The following is a 26,420-nucleotide window of genomic DNA, read 5'->3' on the forward strand; positions in this document are numbered from 1 at the left end:
ATAAGATTGTAGAAATCTAAAAGAAATGAAAACAAACGGTTCTTCCTCTTTGAAAGGAAAACCATTTCATTATTCGTTCTGCAGTCTATTTAACAATAAAGAGAAAGATATTTGCAAATATCTGGACTTCTGAAGTGATAAAACTAGAAAAATGATGCACGCAGGTAAGTTTTTGTTTTTAATTTCGAGCAAAGCTACACGAGGGCTATCTGCGCTAGTCGTTCCTAATTTAGCAGTGTGAGACTAGAGGGAAAGCAGACTGTCATCACCACCCATCGTCAACTCTTGAGCTACTCTTTTACAAACGAATAGTGGGATTCACCGTCACACTACAACGCCCTCACGGCTGAAAGAGTGAGCATGTTTGGTGTAATGGGGACACGAACCTGTGAACTGCAGATTATGGGTATTAACAATGGGTAGTGGGTATCAAGAATATCTTGATAGCACCGCGATCGATAGAAATGCATAGTGATTATACTAAAATCCAGAACGATGTGTTTGTTTTTGCTCTAACCAGCCTGGAGAAGTAATCCATTTTATGACTTTAAGCTCCCCCATCAGTGCGAACGGAAAACATTTGGGATTGCAACTTTTAAGGTAAGGACGACATAAAGGCAGAAAATATTCGAAATGTATTTCATATATATATTTGTTAACGAAAGATCAGGAAATATAAATGTATCGTTATTTAATGGAAATTTGGTGGATTTCAGAATTCGAGATCGGAGAAGTATCCTAGGAATCTGACATACAAATCTGTCTTCATAACCGTTACAATCTTCAACCCCATAAGTGACAACTTAAACCAACGTAAAGACTTTCCACCTCAAAAGCTTTATAGAAATAAAATACGTTAAGATTCACTTTCCTCGATCGATTTATTCGAGACAATTGTTTCTACCTAGAAAATATCACTCGTAAAATGCATCTAAAACTGCAAAGTCAAAATTTGCAATATATATATATATATATTGTAAAGATATAAAGAAAGTCTTGTTATAACTGTGAACTTGTAATGCACAACAATATTTATTCATTTTTAATCTCGCACGGACTTTTATTGGTGAAAGTTTTGATTGCCTAACGACTACGAATGTAGTTCTGCTTGGTAGGTTTAATTTCATCTGGAATTTTTGCATCTTAGGTTTAATTTCTTCTAGGAGTTTCAGAAAGTATATGTGTAATATAGGTTTAGCCGACAGAAATATTTTGTGAGGTTATTTACGAAGTTTTATTTAATATTTTCCGTCCTAATGTACTATCTAAAACTGTCATGTGTCTTTTACTTTCTATCTCCTGTTATAACTTGCATTCTTTGAATTAAATTATTTTGGATTCCTGACTTGTAAAATAATAATAAAATAACACCGTATAAATACACTTTTATTTCCGAATCAAAAACGTTACAGATAGGTATTTGTCAATATAATAGGTAATGGTCTAAAATACGTTAAGGAAATAATGTAATATTATGAAATTATTTTAGTAATTCCATCAAATGTAAAGAAAACATTAATGACATATTATATTATATATCAGTCATTTTCACACTAATCATCTTATTCATAATTTTAAATGTTTTTAATTAACAATATCAAGGTCGTTTAATAATTCTGGTAAACTTCTACTATCAAGGTCTTTTAATAATTGTGGTAAATTATTACTCTGCGTCAGTAAAAAATACATCTATGACAGTATCAGAAAATTCACCACAGTTTCATATTAAAGAAATTCTTGCTGGTCAAGTATGTTTTATTTGATAATAAATTTGAGAAATTTAGCGAACATGTCTTCAAACAAATGCACGAAATGTCCATGGGAGGTAATTTTAGCCTTCTGTGTTTATTTAGACTTACATTTTTATACCTTACAAAATGTAGTAGAACAGACTAGAATGATGCTTTGTATACTTCAGTCATGCTTGTATGTATACATATAAATATTCTTATACCGAATTAAAGGTTTTGTATTACAACATAACATATTTTAATATCTAAATATATACACAAGCCCCTTGAATTTTCATCTTTTAATAGCCTAACCAGTACTATTTATGAAAGAAACAATAATTAAATAACCTATTATGCCTCGCTTACGGAAATATTAGCTACTGGGCTGAATTACAGTCGTAGAAATACTATTCTCTAAAAAAACGCATATCGATATAAGGTATCTCGTTTTCTTCGTTTTTCTTTTGAATAATACGCAGTTTAACTGCAAGGAAGAGAGACGTCTGTGACACATTTACGACGACACATTACTCTTTAAGCTGTCAAATTATAAACAGTAATTTATCTACAGTATAGCCAAAAACGTAAGTTTATTAAAATATAGACATTCAAATTAAAGGAATAGGTGACTCGTCCATGAAATGTATAACAATGTTTAAAATAATACAAAGAAAACAATACTATAAATACAGTATGAAGTGAGTTAGCACTCACTTTAACTATTGTTATTTAACAAGCATATGGAGCAGGCTACAGAAAGTAATAAATAAACGTTAAATCTTTGGTAAAAGCCGACAAAGGAACAACAAATCTCTATAAAGTTTTATAATAATAAACGACTTAGAAAGGAAAGTTATGACTCGTTCTTGTGACAAGGAAAATAATTATTTAGAAAATTGTATTAACTAAACTAACTACACATTTCCTTACTACTGTACAGAAAACTGTAATAAACCTAGTGTTAACAATATGTTACTAAAATCTAAACTAAATAGAGGAAAATATTTGTAGTCAATACATTTAAGCGGTTCTCTACTATACTAAATAATGTTCAAACAAATTGAAATGTAGACATGAATGTTTTTAAAAGGTAGTAATATGCTTAAAAACTTCTAGCAAGAAAAGATTAAATTTCTCACCGATTTAAATTAATTTTTTTGTTTAAAATCTCATTTGTATGTTTGTTTTATAGCAAAAAGCCACATCAGGCTGTCTGCTGTGTCCACCTAGGGGAATCGAACACCTAATCCTAACATTGTAAATCCGCTGGCTTTGCGATGTCTCACAGGAAGACAGAATTGTTATTTGTGAGAAATGAAATCGATCTCACCCACAAACGAACGATGCTTTAAATACAGAATTAAAATCTTTATTTAAACCACGCAACGGTTGTAAAAGTCACTATATGTTTCAACGTGGATTTTGTGTGCAGTTCAAGTCCAGAGGTAATAGTCATGTGACTACTAGTTTATAATTCAAAAAGAAGATCACGCCATCTACATAGTTTTTTATTTTTTTAACCCTTCATTCTCATTTAAGATCAAGATATTTTTACTATATTTCGTTGTTTCGATGGTTTCTTCAACATTTGTAGGTGATACATTATTCATTCTTTAAAACTACGTTCTACTTTAGAAGATTTTAAAAAACCTGTTAATTATCAAACATGTTGCACTAAATAAAAATTTCTCGCCTCATATTGTTAAGTGACGTGAGAAAATTAAAAAAAATAAACGTTAAATAAAAAAGTAAACTAAAGCCAACTTTAATAAAGCAGCTACAAAAGAAATGTTTTTATCATATATTCCAGGTTTGTCATGTCGAGCTTTCCATAAAATTCAAAAAACAAAACAAATACCTTTTTTACCATCTACAGACCATTGGATAGAATTAGTCAAACAACCTAATGAAAAATAAATAAACAAACAGGTATATATAAAGTTCATTGTGTGTATTTTCTTATAGCAAAGCCACATCGGGCTACCTGCTGAGTCCATCGAGGGGAATCGAACCCCTGATTTTAGCGTTGTAAATCCATAGACTTACCGCTGTACTAGCGGAGGACAAAGTTTATTGTAAATGTGAACATACATACATTGGTCAAAGTAGAAGAAACTTAAAATCTAGAATAAATAAGCATAAGAAAAATATTGGGCCCGGCATGGCCAAGCGTGTTAAGGCGTTCGACTCGTAATCCGAGAGATGTGGGTTCGAACCCCGTCACACCAAACATGCTCTCCCTCCCAGCCGTGGGGCGTTATAATGTGACGGTCAATCTTACTATTCGTTGGTAAAAGAGTTGCCCAAGAGTTGGCGGTGGGTGGTGATGACTAGCTGCCTTCCCTCTAGTCTTACACTGCAAAATTAGGGACGGCCAGCACAGATAGCCCTGGAGTTGCTTTGTGCGAAATTCATAAAATAAAAAACAAACGAAAAATATTAAAAATGAAAATTAAACTCTGAATTAGTTATGTGAGGGATTTATTATCATATATCTATTTTACTGCTGACGTTTGTTTAAGTTAAAGTTATATTTAGAAATGTACATAACTTGTACTGTTAAATCTGTATTGCTAACTTCCCGCCTATTCATTGAAGTTGTAGAAGATTCTCGAGTATAAGAACTAACAATATATTTGTGTACGTAAACAATGTTGTTGCGTAAACTGAACTTTTTAAAAATTCTCTTCACGTCTATAAATATAACCAATGTGACTCGTCAAGGGACAGTATATATTATTGACTTGTGATAGTTGGTATGCTACAAACCTCGGAAGATATAACTGTGATTAACGCCTATTAATCAGGAACTTCAGACATGTTGACCAAAAACGCTTGTAGTTCTCCTGTGGCACAATGGCATGTTTGCGGATTCACACCGTAAAAAACCGGGTTTCGATACCTATGATGAGCAGAGCACAAATAGTTCATTGTGTGCATTTATTCTTTACTCACGATGGACAGAGCACAGATAGACCATTGTTTAGCTTTGTGCTTAATTCTAAACAAACAAAATCAAACATTGCACATCATTTAACGTCAACGGATTTACATCGGACATTAATATTTTTATGAAAACGTAACATAACTTCATAGGTGAAAAAACTTGATGTGTAACCGGCGAAGAAAGAAGAGCACAGAGCTAGCTAGCTCTCGGTTAAGTGAATCGTATCTACATCAACTCGAAATTAATTCACTCATCGTGAATCCTCGATAAAATATCAAGGATTGGTTTGTTTTGAATTTCACGCAAAGCTACACGAGGGAAGGCAGCTAGTCATCACCACCCATCGCCAACACTTGGGCTACTCTTTTACCAACAAATAGTGGGATTGACCGCAACGTCCCCACGGCTGAACTGGCGAGCATGTTTGGTGTGACGGGGATTCGAACCCGCAACCCTTGGATTACGAGTCGAGTGCATTATCCACCTGGCCATGCTGAGCCAGATATCAAGGAAGTTCCGGATCAAATACAAGACTCAATATTTTTTGCAAAACTTCTGTATATAGATCATTAGTGTAAATTGTGTTACTGTTGGTGTATTAAAATATTTTTGTATTAAATACAAAAAAGCTGTGTGTCAGTCTTGTCGGCAAGTATCATAAATTCGATACATATCGATATTTTATTAGCTTCCAAATTTAAATCACAATTTAACTCAGTTTTAGACAATTTGAAATTGTAATACGTAAAAATTGAACATACGAATTATACTGGACGTATGTTTCATCCAATGAGGGAAAAATCAGTTATTTTGACTCAACCGACTGGCATGACTGCAAGAAATATTAGAAAAACAGCTGAAATAATAAAACAGAGCAAAGGCAAATTGATCTTAAATTAGGGTAAAGGGTTAGGGCATCAGATAGTGTTTAGATGTCGTAATTTTTTGAATTATAAACTAGTAGTCGCATGACCACAAACATTTTGTACTTATTCAGCACACAGTAACTTTTTTATTCCTGAAGATGGCGGGAAACCACGTTGAAACATTTGAAGTGACTTTTGCAACTGTTAATCAGTTTAAATGAATATTTTATTTGTGCGTTATAAAATGTTCGTTTGTGGGATTTGAATATTGATCAGACTGTTTAATACATCGTACGTTATTACTTTTTAATTTTATGATTTACTTTTGTCTTAAAACTTGTTTTGCATTGATGATTGGTATGTATTTAGAACTGGTCTAAATCTTCTAACTTGGCTGAACTTTGTAATGCATTAATGGGATTATGGCTGAAACCATCGTTAACAGCGAGTGTAACATTATGATGTAACAAATAGAAACCCTATAACCCGAGCGCTTTTGAAAGATGGGCATTTCTGCTTCAGGAGCAAACTAAGAATGGTGGTGTAATAAAGCAAGTGATATATAGAGGGAGCTTAGTGACACTGAAAAAGATCTCCCTGTTGCTCAACATTTTAACCAATCCGGTCATTCCATTAATCTCATTAATATTGAAACAGGATTCAAAACTAAAGCAGATAAAGAAATAAAAGGAGCTTACTGGATTGCTAATCTAAACACAGTTCAACCTTTCAGAGTTAATCGATATCCAGGAACCAGTGATCTCTGTTAGAAAAATAACTTTATTCTTTGCTTATTTTTCATTTTGTTTTGAATTTCGCGCAAATCTACTCGAGGGCCATCTGCGTTTGCGGTCCATAATTTTGCACTGTAAGACTAAGAAGAAGGCAGCTAGTCATCACCACCTATCGCCAACTCTTGGGCTACTCTTTTACCAGCGAATAGCGGGATTGACCGTCATATTATAACGTCCCCACGGCTGAAAGCACGAGAATGTTTGGTGCGACCGGGATTCGAACCCGCGACTCTCGGATTACGAGTCGTATCCCTCAACACGCTTGGCCATGCCGGGCTACTTATTTTTCCCATGTAATATGAAAGCTGAATTTCCCAAAACTAACTATTTGTATAAGATAATTTTTCGTACCTGTTTTTATAAATTAATTAGTATAATTTATCTTTTTTAATCAGTATCCAGCTGTTACCTTTACTTTACTTAAACACATAAGCATAGCTAACATACATCTATTTAACAATTTATAGATTAAAATATCCCTAACACCTATTCACATGACCTATCGCCATCGGCTACACTGTACCGGAAACGAGGCGCTTACAATAGCACATAGAGAAATAAACATGGAAAACCAGATGATCTTCATGATTCACTAACCTCCCTACATCTATATATATATATATATAGAAATGTTCACCTTTTGAAAGTGCTCGGGTTACAAGGGTTTTATTCATTTCTATCAAGACTTCTTGAACCTTCGAGTTTTGTTTTGATATAACAGTGTATTCTAATCCTTATAAGTACAACCGTAAGAAGACTATATTTTTAATTAGTTGCATTGATTGGCAAGTTGATTTTAGTTTCATTCAGAGTGCATAGCTTCTTCTGTTCGGAAACAAGTCAATAGTAATTAGTACCGAAATCTCTAGGATGTTGATGGTTTGATAATATAAAGAAAACCTTGAGGAACAGAATCCTAATAGTTATAACAGTGACAGGGTTGGGGTACATTCAAATTTTCGTTTGTGTTTACGAAAGGAATTTCAAACACAGTCGAATGAAAGTTACAACAGTAGACGAAAGTTTCTGACAAAAATTCTAGCTGAATAGCACGGAAATTATGATTTCTAAAAGTTTTCACTTTGATTAACATTCATGAAATGCAGCGAGATAGAATTAATGAAATATTTAATTTCGCTATTCATATATTCGTGACCAGGTGTTGTAACACGATTGAAAAGTCGCATTGAGGAAAAAAAAGGTATATTTTTCTTAACAAAAACTTAAAGGCTTTTCAATTACTAATGAACTAATATTGCTCTTGTACTGAAAGCGAGAATACATCACAAATTGTATTTTTTTCGATAGATATTTAAATGAGTTCGATATCACACTATTAACAAATTTTATGTTTTCCGAAACGTAGTTGTATTTTCTTTCCAAATTAGGCCCAGCATGGCCAAGCGTGTTGAGGTGTTCGACTCGTAATACGAGGGTCGCGGGTTCGAATCCCGGTCGTACCAAACATGCTCGCCCTCCTAGCCGTGGGGGCGTTATAATGTGACGGTCAATCCCACTATTCGTTGGTAAAAGAGTAGCCCAAGAGTTGGCGGTAGGTGGTGATGACTAGCTGCCTTCACTCTAGTCTTACACTGCTAAATTAGGGATGGCTAGCGCAGATAGCCCTTGAGTAGCTTTGCGCGAAATTCAAAATAAACTTTCCAAATTATAGAATGATCAATGTGTATGTACAATCGTATGAAATCTTACTGTTTGATATCAATTTGGCTAATGAAATTTTTCAATTAGATCTTTATTTCTGGCAACTAGAAAGTATATATATAAGTATGTTTAGTTCTATTGTTTATAATTTTATTTCTGCACAATATCACATTTCCGTAGCAGACTCGAGGTACGTATAATTCGGATAAATTAGAAACCAATATTAATGGAATAAGAAATAAAGAAATAGCGAATGCATGTTTTGTAACTAAACTCATTTTACAAAATGTTTATATATAATCATATGTAACTGTCAAATTAAATATTTAATATAATCATCTCAAGCGACACATTATCTCAATTGTCAGACCTCACGGTTCAAGGGTAGTCATCGCTAATTCTAAACTGCTGACCAGAAGGTTATGAATCAGTCAAAAATATGCACCGGTTACGAGGAAAGGTTAACTGTTTGTTCTAATGAACTAAAAGATGTAAGAGCAGAATGCATTCAATGAGATATAATGACTCGAACCATGGACCTTCTGATTGGCACGCTAACTCGCCAGTCCACTCTCGCTCGGCCTGAGTACGTTCAAAATAATTCTTTCCATTAGACTTTAAAAAGATCATGTCATTAGTTCTATCTGTAAAAAAGTTAAACAGGGAAAACCATTTACTGAAAATATAATCAGTTTTATGATTTCAAGCAACTTCCTGCCGCATCTGACAAAAGTACATGTTATAACCACACTTTCATGTGGATAATGAAATCATTCATATACTTAAAGTAAAGCATTTTATCGTATATAAACTCCGATAATTGTATTTTTAATTGAGCACATCCATGAAAGTCAGCTTTAATAGTAATACTTTGTTACATTAAATGAGTTGCGAGATTAACCTCAATGGACAGCACTATTAATTCAAGTGTATTAAACGCGCTTAGCTGGTTTATCTAAAATGAAACATTAACAGTGTAATATTATGGCAAAAAACACAATAGAACAAATATATTAAAGACTCATTAGATATTCGTTTACGACGTGAATGATGTTAAATTGCATTCGGCATTACAGTGTCTTAGCTTTCATGTTTTCTACTTGTTAGAGTAGTTATTTGTATCTTGACAATACAGGGGGCCTGAAGATGTTATATAACAGAAGTTGTATAACTTTGTTGTTTGAGATAACAAAAATTGAATATAATTACAAGTGGTAGTCTTGCAAGTTTTTGTTTTAATTATTAATGGACATCTACGTATCTTCCATCATTCGTTGTAATTAATCTAATACTACGTTCAAATTTTGAGAAACCACTACCAACACAGCAATATGAATGGATAAGATGGCATCACAAATCCGATCTTTCAGTTCTTTAAGGTCTTTTGGTTTGTTATAGTAGACTTTTGTTTAAAAAAAACACCAGAGGTGAAAATCTAAAGGGGTTAAATAGGATGAAAGAGTAAGTTATTTGATAGCTTTCTCCTTCCAATCCAACGCTCTGGAAAAAAAAATTGGTTTAAAATTACTTAAATAATTCGAGCAAAGTAGGTGGTACTCCATCCCGTTGGAGCCCAGCATAGCCAAGTGGTTAGGGTTTTCGACTCGTAATCTGAGGGTCGCGTGTTAGAGTCCCCGTCACTCCAAACATGCTTGCCCTTTCGGTCGTGGGGCGTTATAATTGAAGGTAAATCTCAACATTCGTTGATAAAAGAGTAACCCAAGAGTTGGCGGTGGGTAGTGATGACTAGCTGCTTTCTCTCTAGTCTTACACTGCTAAATTAGGGACGGCTAGTGCAGATAGCTCTCGTGTAGCTTTGCGCGAAACTCAAAAACTAACTAAATAACCAACCTGTTAGAAGACAGATAGCTCTTCGTAACAGACCAGGAGTTTCTTGGAGTTCTGGAATGAAGAACTATTGTAACATATGTAGATATGCATTTCCAATAAAAAGTTGTTTATCAAAAAAACAAGAACAAAACAAAATTTAAAAACCTGCTAGCTATATTTATATTCGATTTTTATTACTTCAAAGAACAACAAAGTTATTCGTTATTGACGGTACATTCAACTATAGGCATCCTATATATAAAATAATATAAAAAATAAATATACCACCAGTCGTCACATAAATATTCTAACAACGTTTTACTTGAGAATGTTTCCACGTGTACTTCATTCGCATATTACAAAAGTAGCATTTCGTATAAATGAGAGAATGAAGTCAATTTCCGAACGACGCTCTAGATTCGCTGTACGAAGGCAGTGTTTATGGTTTTATTTAACGAATTACAAACACTTGAACGTGTGTATTGCGTTAAAAACTTAGAAACCCTTTAGATAGTATTAAAAATAATAGAACCGAATGAAAAAAAACTTTCCAAAGTAATGTCGATAGCTTAAGCCATGTAATAATAATTTCAAATGAACAGAAATGTCCGTGTTTATTAATGTTAAAATGATTATATCGATTATTATTTAGCGTAAAAAATATTGATGTCTATCGTTTACGGCGTGGTCGGTGTTAGATCGCATTAGGCATTGAAGTGGCTTAAGTGTTATAATTTATCATTTGTTTATTTTCTGTTGTGTAGTTATGTGTATCTTGACTATATATAAATTTTCATAAATAGTCAATAAAATAGATAAATATATCACTATTCGTCATATCCGATCTAACCTCAACCTTTATGACATCCAATCCTGTCGTGAGGCCTTATAATAAGAGATTACTGTTTTTTGAATTGTCTTGTAGATTTCGACCCTGACTGAAAGTATTCATTTATGTGGAATATTGATTCTGTTTGTTTGATTTAAATTTCGCGCAAAGACACACGAGGGCTATCTCCGATAGCCGTTCCTAGTTTAACAGTGTAAGACCAGAGAGAAGACAGCTAGTCATCCCCACCCATCGTTAACTCTTGAGCTACTCTTTTACCAACGAATAGTGGGATTGGCCGTCGCATTATAACGCCCCCGCAGCTGAAAGGGCGAGCATGTTTGGTGTGACGGTGGTTCGAACTCGCGACCCTCAAGGGTATTCTAAACAGATATTCCGCTGTGCCACTGGGAGCGCAGTAGTTACGTAAATACGACGAACAGAGTAACGTTCTTGTCACATTATATAAACATTTCCCAAGTATTTATAAGGTTGTCTCCAAAAGATCCTATAACATATTGAACAACTACAGTTTGATATTTGTTTATATTTGAATATACATATATGATATTTTTATAAGTTGTTTGTCTGCTTACTCCGACTATTGATATGTTATTCCACAGATTTTACATCAGATTTTCTATTTTTATTTTCTACTGAACTCATAACGCACAATGAAACGTATCTCAAAAACAGTAGGTGGTGGAAAACGAAACCTTTGCGTTAACTTAATATCAACAAAAACAAAAACGATAAGTAGGCCCGGCATGGCCAGATGGTTAAAGCACTCGTCTCGTAATCTTAGGGTCGCGAGTTTGAATCTCCATCACACCAAACATGCTCGCCTTTTCAGCCGTGGGAGCGTTATACCGTAACGGTCAATTCCATTATTCGTTGGTGAAAGAGTAGCCCAAGAGTTGGCGGTGGGTAGTGATAACTAGCTGCCTTCCCTGTAATCTTAAACTGCTAAATTAGGGACAGCTGGAGCAGATAGCCCTGGTATAGTTTTATGCGAAATTCGAAATAAATAAACACTAGTTTTAGTAAAACTACCTATAAATCGATACATTTAAGTAATGTTTACGTTTTATTGCTTGTTGACTTGTCTTATCTGTTTCTTCATTATCTTAGTATTGTTTATTGTTTTTCTTACACACCTAATATAAAGACACTTCATGATATTTAACTGATTAATCAAAATATTACCCTTGATATTTTTAAATACACCGTTATAATCCATAAATATTACTGTTTCTATACGTTCTGAATTTTACTCTCCGCTGTATAACACAAAATATTTTGTTCCATGTAACCCTGAGAAAAAGGCGGATCCTAGTGGTCTCGTGCGTCATCATGAAACGCTCTCAGAGATATTAAGAATCAATCAGAGACTAATGCTAGTGACATACATCTAGTATATATTATCCGTTTCGCGAACAAATTAGCGATCTTTCAGCGAGAAAAATTAACGTTTTAAGTCGAAGAATGTGCAGTTGGTTTACCGTCGTCTTTGTTATTGCTAATAAATAAATGCTAAAACAGAAATTTAGCAAAGGGTGAATGCATCTTTCTTTACAGAATAGTAACGATCGGAAACTTTGTTCCTTGTTTTTTTACTGAAAGGAATACTGCTATTTTATTTACAGATGTTTTATATTGATGGCGCAATCTATTAAAACTATTTTGAATGCTTGAATAGACCAAAGTTACTACAGAAGATGTGCAGAAATAGAAAAGACCTAAAAAAAGAGCGGGTATAACAAAAGTCAGAAGATCAAATCTCTTTCTTTAAAAATGGAACCTGAGAAGCTGGATGGACGTAGTAGATTTCTAAATAGTCAGAGTTTGTTTTATTTGAGAACGATTATTCTTGTTTATTAAGTAATGTATTTGACGAGTAAAAAGTTGTGAAACTTTGAACCTTCCTGAAGAAGATTGGTTTGTTTGTTTGGTATATCACGCAAAGCTACACGAAGGCTATTTGCTCTAGTCGTCCCTAATTTTGCAGTGTAAGACTAGAGGGAAGGTAGCTAGTCATCACCAACCACCGCCAAATCTTGGGCTACTCTTTTACCAACGAATAGTGGGATTGACCGTCACGTTATAACGCCCCCACGGCTGAAAGGGCGAGCATATTTGGTGTAACGGGGAGAGCCCGCGACCTTCAGATTACGAGTCGAGTGCCTTTACCCCCCGGCCATGCCGAGCCGGTTAACTACTGATCATACCTACCGTGTTTTGTTGAACAGTCTTAACACACCAGTCTGTTAAATAAAGATGAATGAGACAAATATTTCATGCAAGCTATACGTTATAACACTATAGAAAAGTGTAGGCATATTTGTAACATTAATTTAGTAGATGTTTAATATCTTACTTTCTTGGTATGTAGCGCAGATAGCCCTCGAGTAGCTTTGCGTGAAATTCAAACTAAACCTTCGTATGTTTAATACCAGAATAAATTTTTAATGCAAATTTCAGCATTTAGAAAACATTTTAATGTAAACATGTTGATTACTTTATTTTATGTGTAAATGTATCTAAATAATAACAAAATGTTAATAACCCAGTATTACTACCGGCTTATAATCAAATGAGTAAGTCAGTTAATTTCTAAAAATTGTTTGAGCAAAACGTAAACAAATTTTAGTAAATTCAAAATCTTCAATACCGAAAAGTTAATAATAAAGAAAAACTACAGTTAAGTTTCGTTTTAAAAACCCAGCAAAAAAGCTTAAAAAGAATAACAGATAGTCATAAAAAAGAAAGGAATTTAACCAATAAAATATTCTAGGAGCTTCAGAAAAGTTATCGTTTCATTAGGCACTTTATATAAAATACTGGTGACTGCTTTATTATAAAGCAAACACAGGAAAGAAAAACAGAACAAAATAAATAAATGTATTGCACAGTTTTGCTTTTCATACCTAACGATTATTTAGGGCTCTGTTTTCTGTTCTCGTTAGTTGTGTTATCCACATAAAAGACCAAAATAGTCAGAGGAAAATATACACGGAGAAGAAGAGGAAATGGTGTATGGAAGAAGTCTTTTTTTTGTTGGCGTTGTTACACAACGCATGATATACAATAGTTCATGACGTCAGTATGCTTTTAATATCAGGGTAAAATTTGAGTCTAGAATTATTAATTAATTAATTATTAATCATACCCTAATTTATTTGTGAGATCATAGCGATGTTGTCTATAGGACTCATTATAACACACTAGTAAGGAAAAAACAAACAAAAAACAACAGTATTACAATTAATGTAAAAGGAAAAGCAAAAATATTATCAACATTAGAAGTAATTCCAGTAAGTACTGCTGGGATCACACACTATGTTTTTGGTCAAATTCTTTACAAAGAGTGCTGTCTGTGACAAATAGAAATTTCACCAATGTAGCGCGTTAAATTCGGGTTAAATAGCTAACACACAGGAACAACTACAAAAGTTGTAATATTTTCAAAACGAGATACAAATCTCGAGCACTTTCGAATAGTTGACTATCCTTCTTCAGGAGTCTAAAGGGTTAGGTTTAATTAGTGAGATGAAACGCATAGGCTCGAACGTCGATATTAAGTAAACCGGATGTTCAATGTAAGTTGGTTTTGAGAGCAAGCCAAACATAACGTAGAGTTGTTTATGTCAGGTTCAGTTTTGTGTCAAAGGTGTGTGTAAAGTTCATAATGGTTATAAGAATAGTTAATTAATATATATAAGATAAAATCAAAATAAACAATAGAAATTAAAATTAAGTAACAGCAAAAGACAGTGGGAAACAGAGAAAATAATAATGTAGCTCAATATATAGGAAATCAAACCTATATATATATATATATATACACACACACATATATTATAACCATAAACGTAAAGTAAATTCAATCGTGAAGTTAGTTTTGGAAATCTTTCCAGAGACTTGCGAATGTCATCAACCCTGGAATCAAGATTGGTACCGTTTGGTGTTACAGTATTTAACAGCGCTATCCAATAAGCTTCGTTAATTTCTTTGATTTTGTGTATTTTCTCCACTTCATTATTTGATTTTCTTAAACAAAGACCCCGTAGTTAGGGAAGCTCGACTCGTAATCTGGGGATCGCGGTCTCAAATTCCCGTCACACTGAACATGCTCGCCCTTTTCTTCCGTGGGGACGTTACAGGTGACCGTCAATCCCACTATACGTTGATAGTATAGAGTAAAGACCAAACGTTACAGTTAAGTATCTATATTTTGCTATGGAATAAAGTTTTGAGAGAATATTTTCAACGGCTATTGAATTGTATGGTGATGATTTTTAGCTGCATTCCCTCTAGTCTTACACTGCTAAATTAGGGACGGCTAGCACAGTTGTCCCTCGAGTAGCTTTGTGCGAAATTCAAAAACAAACAAGTTACTTATTTTCTTATTATAAAGATTTTCTCCACTTGAATTAGTCAAATTGTCATATACTTTTAATAAGAATGCCAAAAAGCTCATCATTCTCTTTATTCTGTTGTCGCAGACATAAAATATAATGGTTAGTGTTATGACAAATATTTCTCTATGATATACGCATCTGCGCCTGTTGACGCGTTACGCTCAGGAGATAAGATGACATCTGTAACTGACTTGTTCATACTCTTAATGAAAAACAATAATGCGCATCGTTCGTATTCATAACAAATTACTTTAACCGTAATTTTTATACGAAGTAATTTCACAAGAAGTAACATTGAATATTATCCTCTAATTCGATTGCATATTACAAACAGCCTAGTTTAGATGCAGTAAAAATATTCTCATTTCTTGTGCGTATTGGTGTCATCCCTATTTATTCAAACGAATTAAACGGTCCATTATAATATTCGCTACTGAACTACTGTGATTTGTAATTTGTATCTTGATAGAAATAAAGATGAGACAAACAGCTTACCAGTAGGCTAGCAAAAATATTGTTTTTCGATATATAATTATTGTAAATTGGATTCAGGCCAAGAAAATCGAGCTGTTCCAAACTGTTTGTCTCCACGTTTGGCCATAACACCTGTCGAACTATTAGTTTCGTTTGACATTTCTTTTTTCTATAGTTTTCAGAAATTTATGCTATAGATAAACATATCCTCTAGTTGATTTATTACAGACGCAGTAGAATATGGATTACAAAGCCCATTTAACCACATGACTAACTAACATAGTGACATCAAAATCATTGTAAACCAATCGATAATTGTTTAAGTGTTTATTGAATCCTTTCGAAATTATTTCGTTACATGTTTCAGGAGATAACACACTCAGATGTAACCCTTAACTAACTTTCTTTCTCTATTATTTCTCACTGAAGAATTCTATCATAAGTTCCTAAAAGCTTAATGCCTATTTTAATGTAAGTAATACAAAAACATTTGTTTACTCTAGTCTAACAGATAATCTCAGAAAAAAAGAATTCATATAATTTTTTTTATATTTTATTATAAGCGAAAATAAGAATTACATAAAATCTTGACCCCAGAAACCTAAACGCGATGCTTCAACACTTGTAGTAACGGTAACTTTATGCAAAATTATTGAAAAAATCATAAAAAAACTATTACAGATTTCCTAAGCTTGTGTTTTAAATTTAAAATCAGTAACATCAATTATTTAGCATTTTCTCAATCACATTTAAGATTAATTTGATTAGTTATTGTTAAAAAAAACATCTAAAGACGTTAACCTGATGAAGCATATTTGAACTGATATAATAAATAGACACACTTTACTTCAAAACTGATGAGTAGCCAGAGTCAAAGTATAAAAATATGCCCATAAAACAGGGTTGATTGATAACCACACCCACTCGCCCTCAAAAATATTGAGCATCTTAGCTTGATGTATATTGTTTCCCTGCATTTTAAAGAATGTTGTACACACAAATATCCGCAAAAGCATTCTAACCCTCAACAGGGAATTGAGGTTCAGATCGATAAGAGCACCAGAACACACACACGTGTTGGCTTATTTCAGATATTTATCTATTAAGTTCGCGGTGTTCGCATACTCAACAAGTATGCTGTTCCACATGATTGTTATATTTAATACTACAGTAACGAGTCAATAAAGACGTTCATTATAGCCAAACCAAATAACGAACAGAGGAATGTAATATTTTCATTTAATTCATTTGTAGAGCTTTCTTTTTTTTATTTCACTTATAAGGTTTTATTTATCTCAATTATTATTATTACAGTGTTATAGTATTTAATAGAACACAATGCAAATAACACTAACCTTAAGTTTAAAATAAGGCCCTGCATGGCCAGGTGGTTAGGGCGTTCGATTTGTAATCCGAGGGTCGCGGGTTCGAATTCCCGTCGCACCAAACGTCCCCGCCCTTTCAGCCGTGGGGGCGTTAGAATCTGGCGTTGGTTAGCCCAAGAGTTGCTCGTAATAGTCGCGCCAAACATCATCGCCCTTTCAGCCGTGGGGGCGTTATAATGTGACGGTCAATCTTACTATTCGTTAGTAAAAGAGTAACCCGAGAGTTGGCGGTGGGTGATGATGACTAGCTGCCTTCCCTCTAGTCTTACACTGCTAAATTAGGGACGGCTAGCGCAGATAGCTCTCGAGTAGCTTTGCGCAAAATTAAGAAAAACAAAACAAAACAATAAGCTACGTGTAAAAATGGTATCGTATTAATAAAAAACTGGTATAGATAGTAATAAACTACTCGTGAACCGGTGACAACAAATAAACTATAGAAATAGTTTTAAAATATTATAGTAATGAAGTACTTGTAAGAACATATCACAGTAATAAGTACTGGAGTATTAAGAAACTAGAACAATGACAAACTACGTATAAAAAAACTATAGAAATAAAAGTTGTTTTAAAATATTATAGTAATGAAGTACTTGTAAGAACATATCACAGTAATAAGTACTGGAGTATTAAGAAACTAGAACAATGACAAACTACGTATAAAAAAAAAAAAGATTACAAGAAATTACTTACAAAACGAACACTAAAGTAGTAACAAACCACTTGTCATTAAAACTACAGTTATAACAAAAAACATTTAAAATCTGTGCGTGATATGAGAAACTGGCTTAACATTTGTTTAATTATTTTTTTGAATTTCGCAAAAACTACTAAAGGAGTATCTGAGCTAAACGTTCATAGTTTTAAAGATTGGAGGGAAAGCAATAAGTTAATATCACACGCCGCCAAGTCTTGGGCTACTCTTTACTAACCAATAGCGAAATTGATCGGTACATTACAACGCCCCACTGCTAAAAGAGCGAGCATGTTCGATGCTAGGTTTAGATCTCGCGACCAACAGATTATTTGTCGAACCTCCTAAACACTAACCCCCAGTGGCACAGCGGCATACCTGCGGACTTACAACAGTATAATCCTGATTTCGATACCCGTGGTGGGCAGAGCACAGATAGCTCCTCGTGTAGCTGTATATTTCATTAGAAACAAATTCTAAACAGCGGGTTTTATCAGCCCCGTATATTAACTGTATCGGTTTATTCAATAAAATATTTGTTTAGCTCACTAAAGCTTTTTTCATGTTTATCTTTCAACTAAAAACAAACCTCACCCTTTAAAGTGTAATTAAACATGAAAACATTTATGTTTGTACAGCTTTTTAACGATGATATTAATAATACCACATTATTCTTGTATAACGTTATCATAAAATGCAGGGTGGTTAAGGCACTCGACTAGTAATCCGAAGGCGGCGAATTCAAATACTCGTCACATCAAACATGCTCACCCTTTCAGCCGTGGGGGCGTTATAATGTGTCGGTAAATCCCACTATTTGTTGGTAAAAGAGTAGCCCAAGTGTTAGCGGTGAGTGGTGATGACTAGCTGGGTTCCCTCTAGTTTTACACCGCTAAATTAGGGACGGCTAGCGCAGATAGCCCTCGAGTAGCTTTGCGCGAAATTCAAAACAAGCAAACATGGTGTTCGGTTCAGCTTGAGCATCCCAACTCTAATGTTCCTAATGGTGTAGCCAAAAGCATAATATTTCTGATGGTGAAGCAAGGCCGCTTATGTTTCTAATGGTGAAGAGATTCAGTTCTAAGAAAGGTGAAAAAGGCTTGATATTAGAGAATCGAGCTTTTTAGAAAATCCTAGGAAGCATATATTATGCTATGTGTTTAGTGTTTCAGCGCAAATCTGCATAGTGGGTTATCTACACTGTATCCTTCGAGGATATCGAATCTCTATGTTTAATGTAATGAGCTCTTGTGTTTACTGCTGAGTCCCCGAGGGTGATATCGTGAGAAAATAGAAGAAGTTTACATCAGTGTGTAAACAAAACATGGTGATGTATATTTAATGATTTGGGTAAACCTTTTATCACAGTGAACCAGGCGAGTCTAATGGATAGCGTGTTGTGCCTGTAAATTTAAGGATTAATGGCTTGCAGAAGACTCTTGCTGCCAAAATTACCTACTCACTTTGAGGATCGCGGGTGTTCTGTAAGACCACCAGTAAAATTCCATTATTTGATCACACAATAGTAATCTAAGAGTTAACGTTGGGAGATGTTCACTCTCTCTCTCTCTCCAGTTTACCAGCTCAAACACGGTAACAAATGTGCTCAAATAGCACTTGTGCAGCTATATGAAAGTCTCCATTTGTCAACAGCAAGTTTATAGACTTACTAGGCCTGGCATGGCCAAGCTAGTTAGGCGTGCGACTCGTAATCCGAAGGTCGCGGGTTCGCGCCCGCGTCGCATCCAAACATGCTCGCCCTTTCAGCCGTGGGGGCGTTATAATGTGACGGTCAATCCCACTATTCGTTGGTAAAAGAGTAACCCGAGAGTTGGCGGTGGGTGGTGATGACTAGCTGCCTTCCCTCTAGTCTTACACTGCTAAATTAGGGACGGCTAGCACAGATAGCCCTCGAGTAGCTTTGTGCGAAATTCCAAAACAAACAAAGAAATTATAGACTTACAACGCTAAAATTCGACTCCCTGTGGTGGACACAACAGATAGGCCAGTATGACCTTAGCTCTAAAAAACAAATAAAGAAATTTTATGAGAACTTTTGAAACAAAACAAATCTACCGCGGAAGAAGAAAATATGTTACAATTGATAAAATTATAAAAAATGAATAATATCTCACATTCCTCTTCGACGCCCATCATCAGGTGAAAAGGCTGAGTTTTGAATGAATTTTGTCTTTGAATAAAAGCGGATAACGATCAATACGTCTTATGATGTTGAAGAATCAATTTAGGAGAAGAAAGGAAAAGATGAAGACATAAGAATTATGAAATGGCTAGTCCACAGTACTGGTGCGAATCAAATTGTATGTTCTGGCACCATTAGAAAAATTATGCTTAATAAAATGATCTATGGAAACTTTAGGAAAGTCTTACAACAGAAGAAATCACCTCTAGATATCTCAAGCATCCGTTATAGAATCAGTGTCTTATCGATGTTGTAATGTAGCTACGATTATGAGAAACGCTTTTAGATAGTCATCAATCTGTTGCAAAGTGAACATCTTTTGCCCCATGTGTTTGTTATTGTTTGTTTTGTTTTGGTGCAAAGCAACAGAATTGGTTATCTTCACTCTGTCCACTGTGTAGAATCGAAATTTAATGTTGAAAGTCAATGAATTTGAACTTATTGCTGGTGCGTAATGTTTGTTTGTAGTTAAGCACAAAGCTACACTATGGGCTACTTGTGCTTTGCCAATCACGAGTATCAAAACCCGGTTTCCAACGTTTTAAACCCGCAGACATACTGCTGTGCCACTGGAGAGAGCAGATGCGTAATACTCAGCATGTAAGCAAAGACCACACCTTTTCGTTCAAATTTGTGTTCTGGTTCCGTAGATTGGCTAACAATTCTAACAATCACTTAAGAAGGCCGAGTTCTGAAGTTTCAATCGTAACATTTACGAAATAGCTTTACTGTTCTTATTAACTCGAAGGAAAGAGAGAAATGTGATTTGTGTCGAATACAGTTTTATTGTAAATTCCTAGAACTTAAGAGAATAACTCCGTCTTTACAGCCTTTGTTCTTTTCAGAAAGAGACTTTAAAATGTTTTTTTTAGATCTTACGTTTATTGTTGTGCCAGAAAATTGCCTCTAATGGTATTACCAGAATTGGCAATGTTTTTTTGTTGTTGCTTGACTATTGGCATGAATTGAAACTGTCCACTTAAAATAAAAATGTATCTCAAGATGGCTGATATGCGTATTAAAACTTTTATTAACATAAAGTAAAGAACTATGCTTCGTCCTCAGGTAATCCTCAGGTTGACTAGGAAGGCCGAAATGTTGTCCTCTACATTATTTTATTAATAGTTTTAATACCAATACCAGCCGTCTTCAGATACGAATTGAAACTGTGTTCCTATTACAGATGTATTTGTTGTAATAAAGTTCTTAGAGCCAAAATGCTTTTTGTAATACGTCAAAACCCATTGAGGTGTTTGAAATCAACTCTATGTTTACTATGACACATAACACTGAAGTAAATTTAACTAAAACTATTTTATAATGCCCGATAGGTTTCTGTAATCCCGTACGTTCTTCTCATGTCTGTGAATAAGTGCGAACAGCTAACTGGCTTTTTATCTTACGAACGGCATGTCGAGAGAAAACACAAAAAGATAATTCACTGATACCTTGATATATTTACTTGTAGTTCGGTAAGAGAGAAGTCTTGTGATGGGGTAAGTTTGTAGACATAGAACTCCAAAAATTCGGAGTTTGATTCTCGTTGTTTTATTACGTGTTAAAGTAGCAACAGATTTAAGGGAAATATATACAGGCACACAATCATCGTAGGTGGTTTGGTTTGTTTCGAATTTCGCGCAAAGCTACTCGAGGGCTACCTGCGCTAACCGTCTCTAATTTAGCAGTGTAAGACTAAAGGGAAGGCAGCTAGTCATCACCACCGACCGCCAGCTCTTGGGCTACTCTTTTACCAACGAATAGGGGGATTGACCGTCACATTATTACGCTTCCACGGCTGAAATGACAAGCATGTTTGGTGCGACCGGGATTAGAACCCGCGATCCTCAGATTACGAGTCGAACGCCTTAACCCACTTGGCCATGCCAGGCACGTAGATAAACAATAAAATGAGAGTTTGTGCATATTTCATTACTCATAGAGTTTTAGATGTTTGTTTGTATGTATGTAATTTAATAGTTTATTATTCTTTAAAATCAAAAATTTATTACAGACGAATTTGGCTTTTAGATTCTTATAAAGTTTTTTGTTAGCTTACCTAACGGCTTATTGCAACTAGTTGGAACTAGTAATACTAAACGTTTCACGTACTTCTAAACATTGTTTTTCAGCATATAAAAATGTAATTGTTGAGCTTTACAGACGAGCTACCATTATCAGTCTGCCTTGATTACTTCCCCCTGCATGTACGTATATGTGTGCATGTTTGTGAATCTAAGTTGTTGCATAATTAAAGCATATTGAAGATTGAATTCGTGTCATAGGCAGCGTACATGTATTAAGTTTCTTACGCACAATGACATATAAACTACGGTTACACCCTCTGTAATTTGAACACCAGTATTTTGTAGCTAGGAGCCTGGTAATATCACACACGCCTAAAATCATAAATAAACAAAAGTAAAAGATGCTTTTGTGAGTTGTATCTTTGGAGGTATATCACGAAGCTTACGAAAGGATGTAATAATGAACCCAGGACGTGCGATAGAGCGCCACCTATGATATTTTATTGTAAAGATTTCAATGCTATTATTCATCTTCGTCTGATTCAATCTCAGAATACAACTTAGTATATCATACACTTATCGTTAAAACAGTTGTATCCTACTGTACTATATGCATGCTTAAACAAAGTTTTCAAAAGTTGTCCAGCGAAATCAAAATAACTCGCTTTAACGACGACAACCCTTGTATTTTACTTGTAATATATATTTATATAAACTGTATCTCTGCTGTTTCTGTTTTCAGGTGTCAAAACTTCAAGTTCATTCAATAATTTCTTCTTCTTTGGCACATTCTGTACGAACCGCTATAAGCTTACTAACCTAGTTGGGAAATTAGGGTTTATTTAATTGTCTATACGAGAGTTCATTTAGCTTTCTCCTAACCTAATCGTCTATACGAAAGTTCATTTAGCTTTCTCCTAACCTAATCGTCTATACGAGAGTTCATTTAGCTTTCTCCTAACCTAATCGTCTATACGAGAGTTCATTTAGCTTTCTCCTAACCTAATCGTCTATACGAGAGTTCATTTAGCTCTCTCCTAACCAAATCGTCTATACGAGAGTTCATTTAGCTCTCTCCTAACCTAATCGTCTATACGAGAGTTCATTTAGCTCTTTCCTAACCAAATCGTCTATACGAGAGTTCATTTAGCTTTCTCCTAACCTAATCGTCTATACGAGAGTTCATTTAGCTTTCTCTTAACCTAATTGTCTATACGAGAGTTCATTTAGCTTTCTCTTAACCTAATTGTCTATACGAGAGTTCATTTAGCTTTCTCTTAACCTAATTGTCTATACGAGAGCTCATTTAGCTTTCTCTTAACCTATTTGTCTATACGAGAGTTCATTTAGCTTTCTCCTAACCTAATTGTCTATACGAGAGTTCATTTAGTTTTCTCTTAACCTAATTGTCTATATGAGAGTTCATTTAGTTTTCTTTTATTCTTCCGTATGCACGAGAGTTTATTTAGTATTTATTACCACTCATAGAAAAGCAAAGTGCAAATAATCAGATCTATAATTACAAAATACAGTAATTTATATTAAAAGCTTTCACATAACTGTTAAACAGAAATATACGTTTGTCCAGCCCTATGTGTTGTAACGATTAGGTTCTTCGAGTTGTGAATCCATGATTTCTGATCCGATGCCTCTAAAATGAGCTCCACACTTCTGGTCGTGGGTGCAGTACAGAAGTAACGGTGAAATCCCACTGTGCGATCAAACAAGGTATTCCAACAGTCGTCGGTGTGTGTTGTTAATTAGTTGCCTTCCCTCTCTTGTGTATAAATGTTATCTTAAGGAATGCTGTTTACAAATATCTAAATTGTGGCGAAAAATTCTAAAAATCAAATAAACAGTTCTATATGAGCATAGGCATCAAATGAGATAAACTTGGATACAAATTTGTATAGTAATGTAAATTTATATTTTAATTGTTAAATACTCAAGTACATATTTATTCCACTCTATAAACAAAATAAATAATGAGTAGTTTAGGTAAAACACTTGTATATGGTGGTAAAAACAGAGAAAGAAAATTGACGGTCCAATCACGTTTATTATAAAAGCTTTTTGGAACACTACATAAATGTGTATTGAAATTCAAGACGTATTCACAAAAGCTTTTACTGATTGTACCTTAAAAAACTTGTCTTCATTTCATTTACAACGTTTCACAAGGTTTAACAATCTCAATACATAATGCGAGGTAAACCTAATGAAACGTGTGTATAGAATAAACAAAAAAGTTTTACTTTGGAAAACCGATAAGAACTGTGTAAATTTCATATAACGTATTTTTTCTAATATTTAATTGTTCATTTGTTGTAGCACAGAGCAACACAATGGGATATCTGAACACTGTCAACCACGGATTTTAGCGTTGTAAATCCAAAAATCCAACTCTGACCCAGTAGATGACCAGTTACACAGAAACCATTAATTTGTTATTGGAGACATTTTATATATTAATCTAAGGATCTACGTAAATACAGTTTATATACTGTTGTTGTATTGAAATTACGTCTTTGAGACTTAGCTCTTTGTAGTAATATATTATTACGTAGCGTACTTACGTACAGGTGAACCACAGTTTTAAAGAACAGTTATGGACTTCCATCTTTTACTGGGTTAAGTGACTGCTGATAGGCTTATGAAATCAAAATAACATGCTAAAGATAGTATAAGTGAGAAATTTCAAATAAATGGCAGTCGATATAGCTATGATATTTCAGTAATTGATGACGAAAAGGCACGATTTAGATGTTAAATATAAACCTTGTATATTAACAATTTGAAGAGTTCTTGCTCAAAATGCTCTACTTTTACATAAGGCTTTATTCACTATTTCCACAATTACCAGACGTGATTTCTTCTTCTGATATATTCAGTGTATCGCAACAAAATGACCCTATCCTGCTCCAGGATATATTCATCTACCATTATTAAATACAGAGTGTTCGGAAAGTCACTGTGCACTTATATATATGTATTAACAGACATGTTTCAATTTAGAATACAGGAGGTAAATATGAATGACTGTTATAAACAATGTTGAAAGTAACCCCCGTTGGCATCAATACAGGCTTGAATCCTTCTCATTTTGTTTCTAAACACCGCTATCAGTTGCTGGCTTGAAATAGACTGAATACACATATGATTACAAAACTGCACAGTGACTTTCCGAACACCCTGTGAAACACCTGAAACATAAACCACCTTGGTCACAATGTAAATATAACTGTAGGAACAAACGTTAAATTAGATCGATAAGTAAGTACATTCGGTAAGTAACTGGAAAAGTATATTATTTTATGTCTCCATCTTTTTGGTTTTAATGACACGTCCTCGATAAGGTTACATACAATATTTTAATCCAAACATTGCAATCTGTATAAGGAAGCTAATTTAGAATCTGTGAGTCATAGATTCGAATCTCACCGCCGAACACACTAGCCCGTTCGGCCATGGGATGTTATAATATGACAACCAATCCCGTTTTCCTTCGATAAAGAGTAGCCCACGAATTGGCGTCCTGTTGTGTTGACTAGCAACCTTTCCTTTAGTATATCACAAACGAAGTTAAAAATGAGTGTAAGCTCGTGTTATGCATCGAACGTGGGATCTAGGGCTGTGCTGTCTTTCTATTAACTAGCCTCGTGACGTCTTTTATATATGTATACAATACACAACACAAACGTATATGTGTATTTCTGTCTATTTGAGAATACTGTCCTTTACTGTGCAGATGGTTTGTGTCATCATTGTTTATTGGTAAGTAGGAATAGAGCAGAAAGCAACAATATCCACTTTTTATCCTCTTTAATGTAAGTATTAAGTTATATGCTTACCTTTTCTGGCCTTTAGGTAGGCTTGGAGTAAGAAGCAGTAACAGCACAACAGAGACAACATGTTTTTTTCTGCTTATTCTTTGTAATTTTTGCATTTTCCTCGAAGATTATTGTCTTAGCCTAGCTGAGTGTTTTAGCAACTTTTTAACTATTATATGGCCACTATTATTATACCGAGTGGCGAAGGTGTTATCTCTGTTAGGTAAACACGAATTTACGAAGTATCGTATATACGTTGTTCGTCCTGCGCAGATAGGCGGCAGAAAAGAGAACGTTTCGGCGTTCTGTGCTTTTACATTCTTCGCGTTCACTTCGGTTACTCTCATAGATGCGCGTAACCTACCTAGAATATTCACTTACCGCGCAATAGCAGCGTAGGTTGAAATGAGTTAAATGATGTTGATACAGATTTTTAACAACAGAGGGACCACAAGATAGATGACAGAATATCGCAATGTAACCTAACTATGTTATTCTGATGGAAGGTAACATTTGTTTAAGTACCTTTTGTATTCTTTAACCCAAGGGTTTTCACGAACAGTTAGGACCTACTTTACGTTACGCAACTAAAAAAAAACAAAGAATGACGACTGTTTCTTAACAACAACAACAACAAAAACTTATTACGATTATATAAGTTCCAAACGTGTAATTTATATTTAAGTTAGTTTTAGAAGTTTAAAACAAGCATGTAAAAAAACATGGAA

At 34.4% G+C, this 26,420-nt stretch overlaps 1 protein-coding gene across 2 annotated transcripts in view; it reads right to left on the minus strand.

Annotated features, from left to right (window-relative positions):
- The window catches only part of LOC143225049 (glycine receptor subunit alpha-3-like), a 107,272-nt gene extending 81,241 nt beyond the window's left edge, over positions 1–26,031 (minus strand). Inside the window, exon 1 of one of the 2 annotated variants that reach the window (XM_076453744.1) lies at positions 25,714–26,031. In XM_076453744.1, coding sequence (XP_076309859.1) covers positions 25,714–25,808 — 95 coding nt within the window. In that variant the 5' untranslated portion in view covers positions 25,809–26,031. The remainder of the gene's footprint in view (positions 1–25,713) is intronic. The other variant, XM_076453743.1, reaches the window with a different exon arrangement.
- Positions 26,032–26,420: the final 389 nt, after the last annotated feature.

This window comes from Tachypleus tridentatus, chromosome 9, assembly GCF_004210375.1.
Source record: "Tachypleus tridentatus isolate NWPU-2018 chromosome 9, ASM421037v1, whole genome shotgun sequence".
In the NCBI taxonomy this organism is placed as follows: domain Eukaryota; kingdom Metazoa; phylum Arthropoda; class Merostomata; order Xiphosura; family Limulidae; genus Tachypleus; species Tachypleus tridentatus.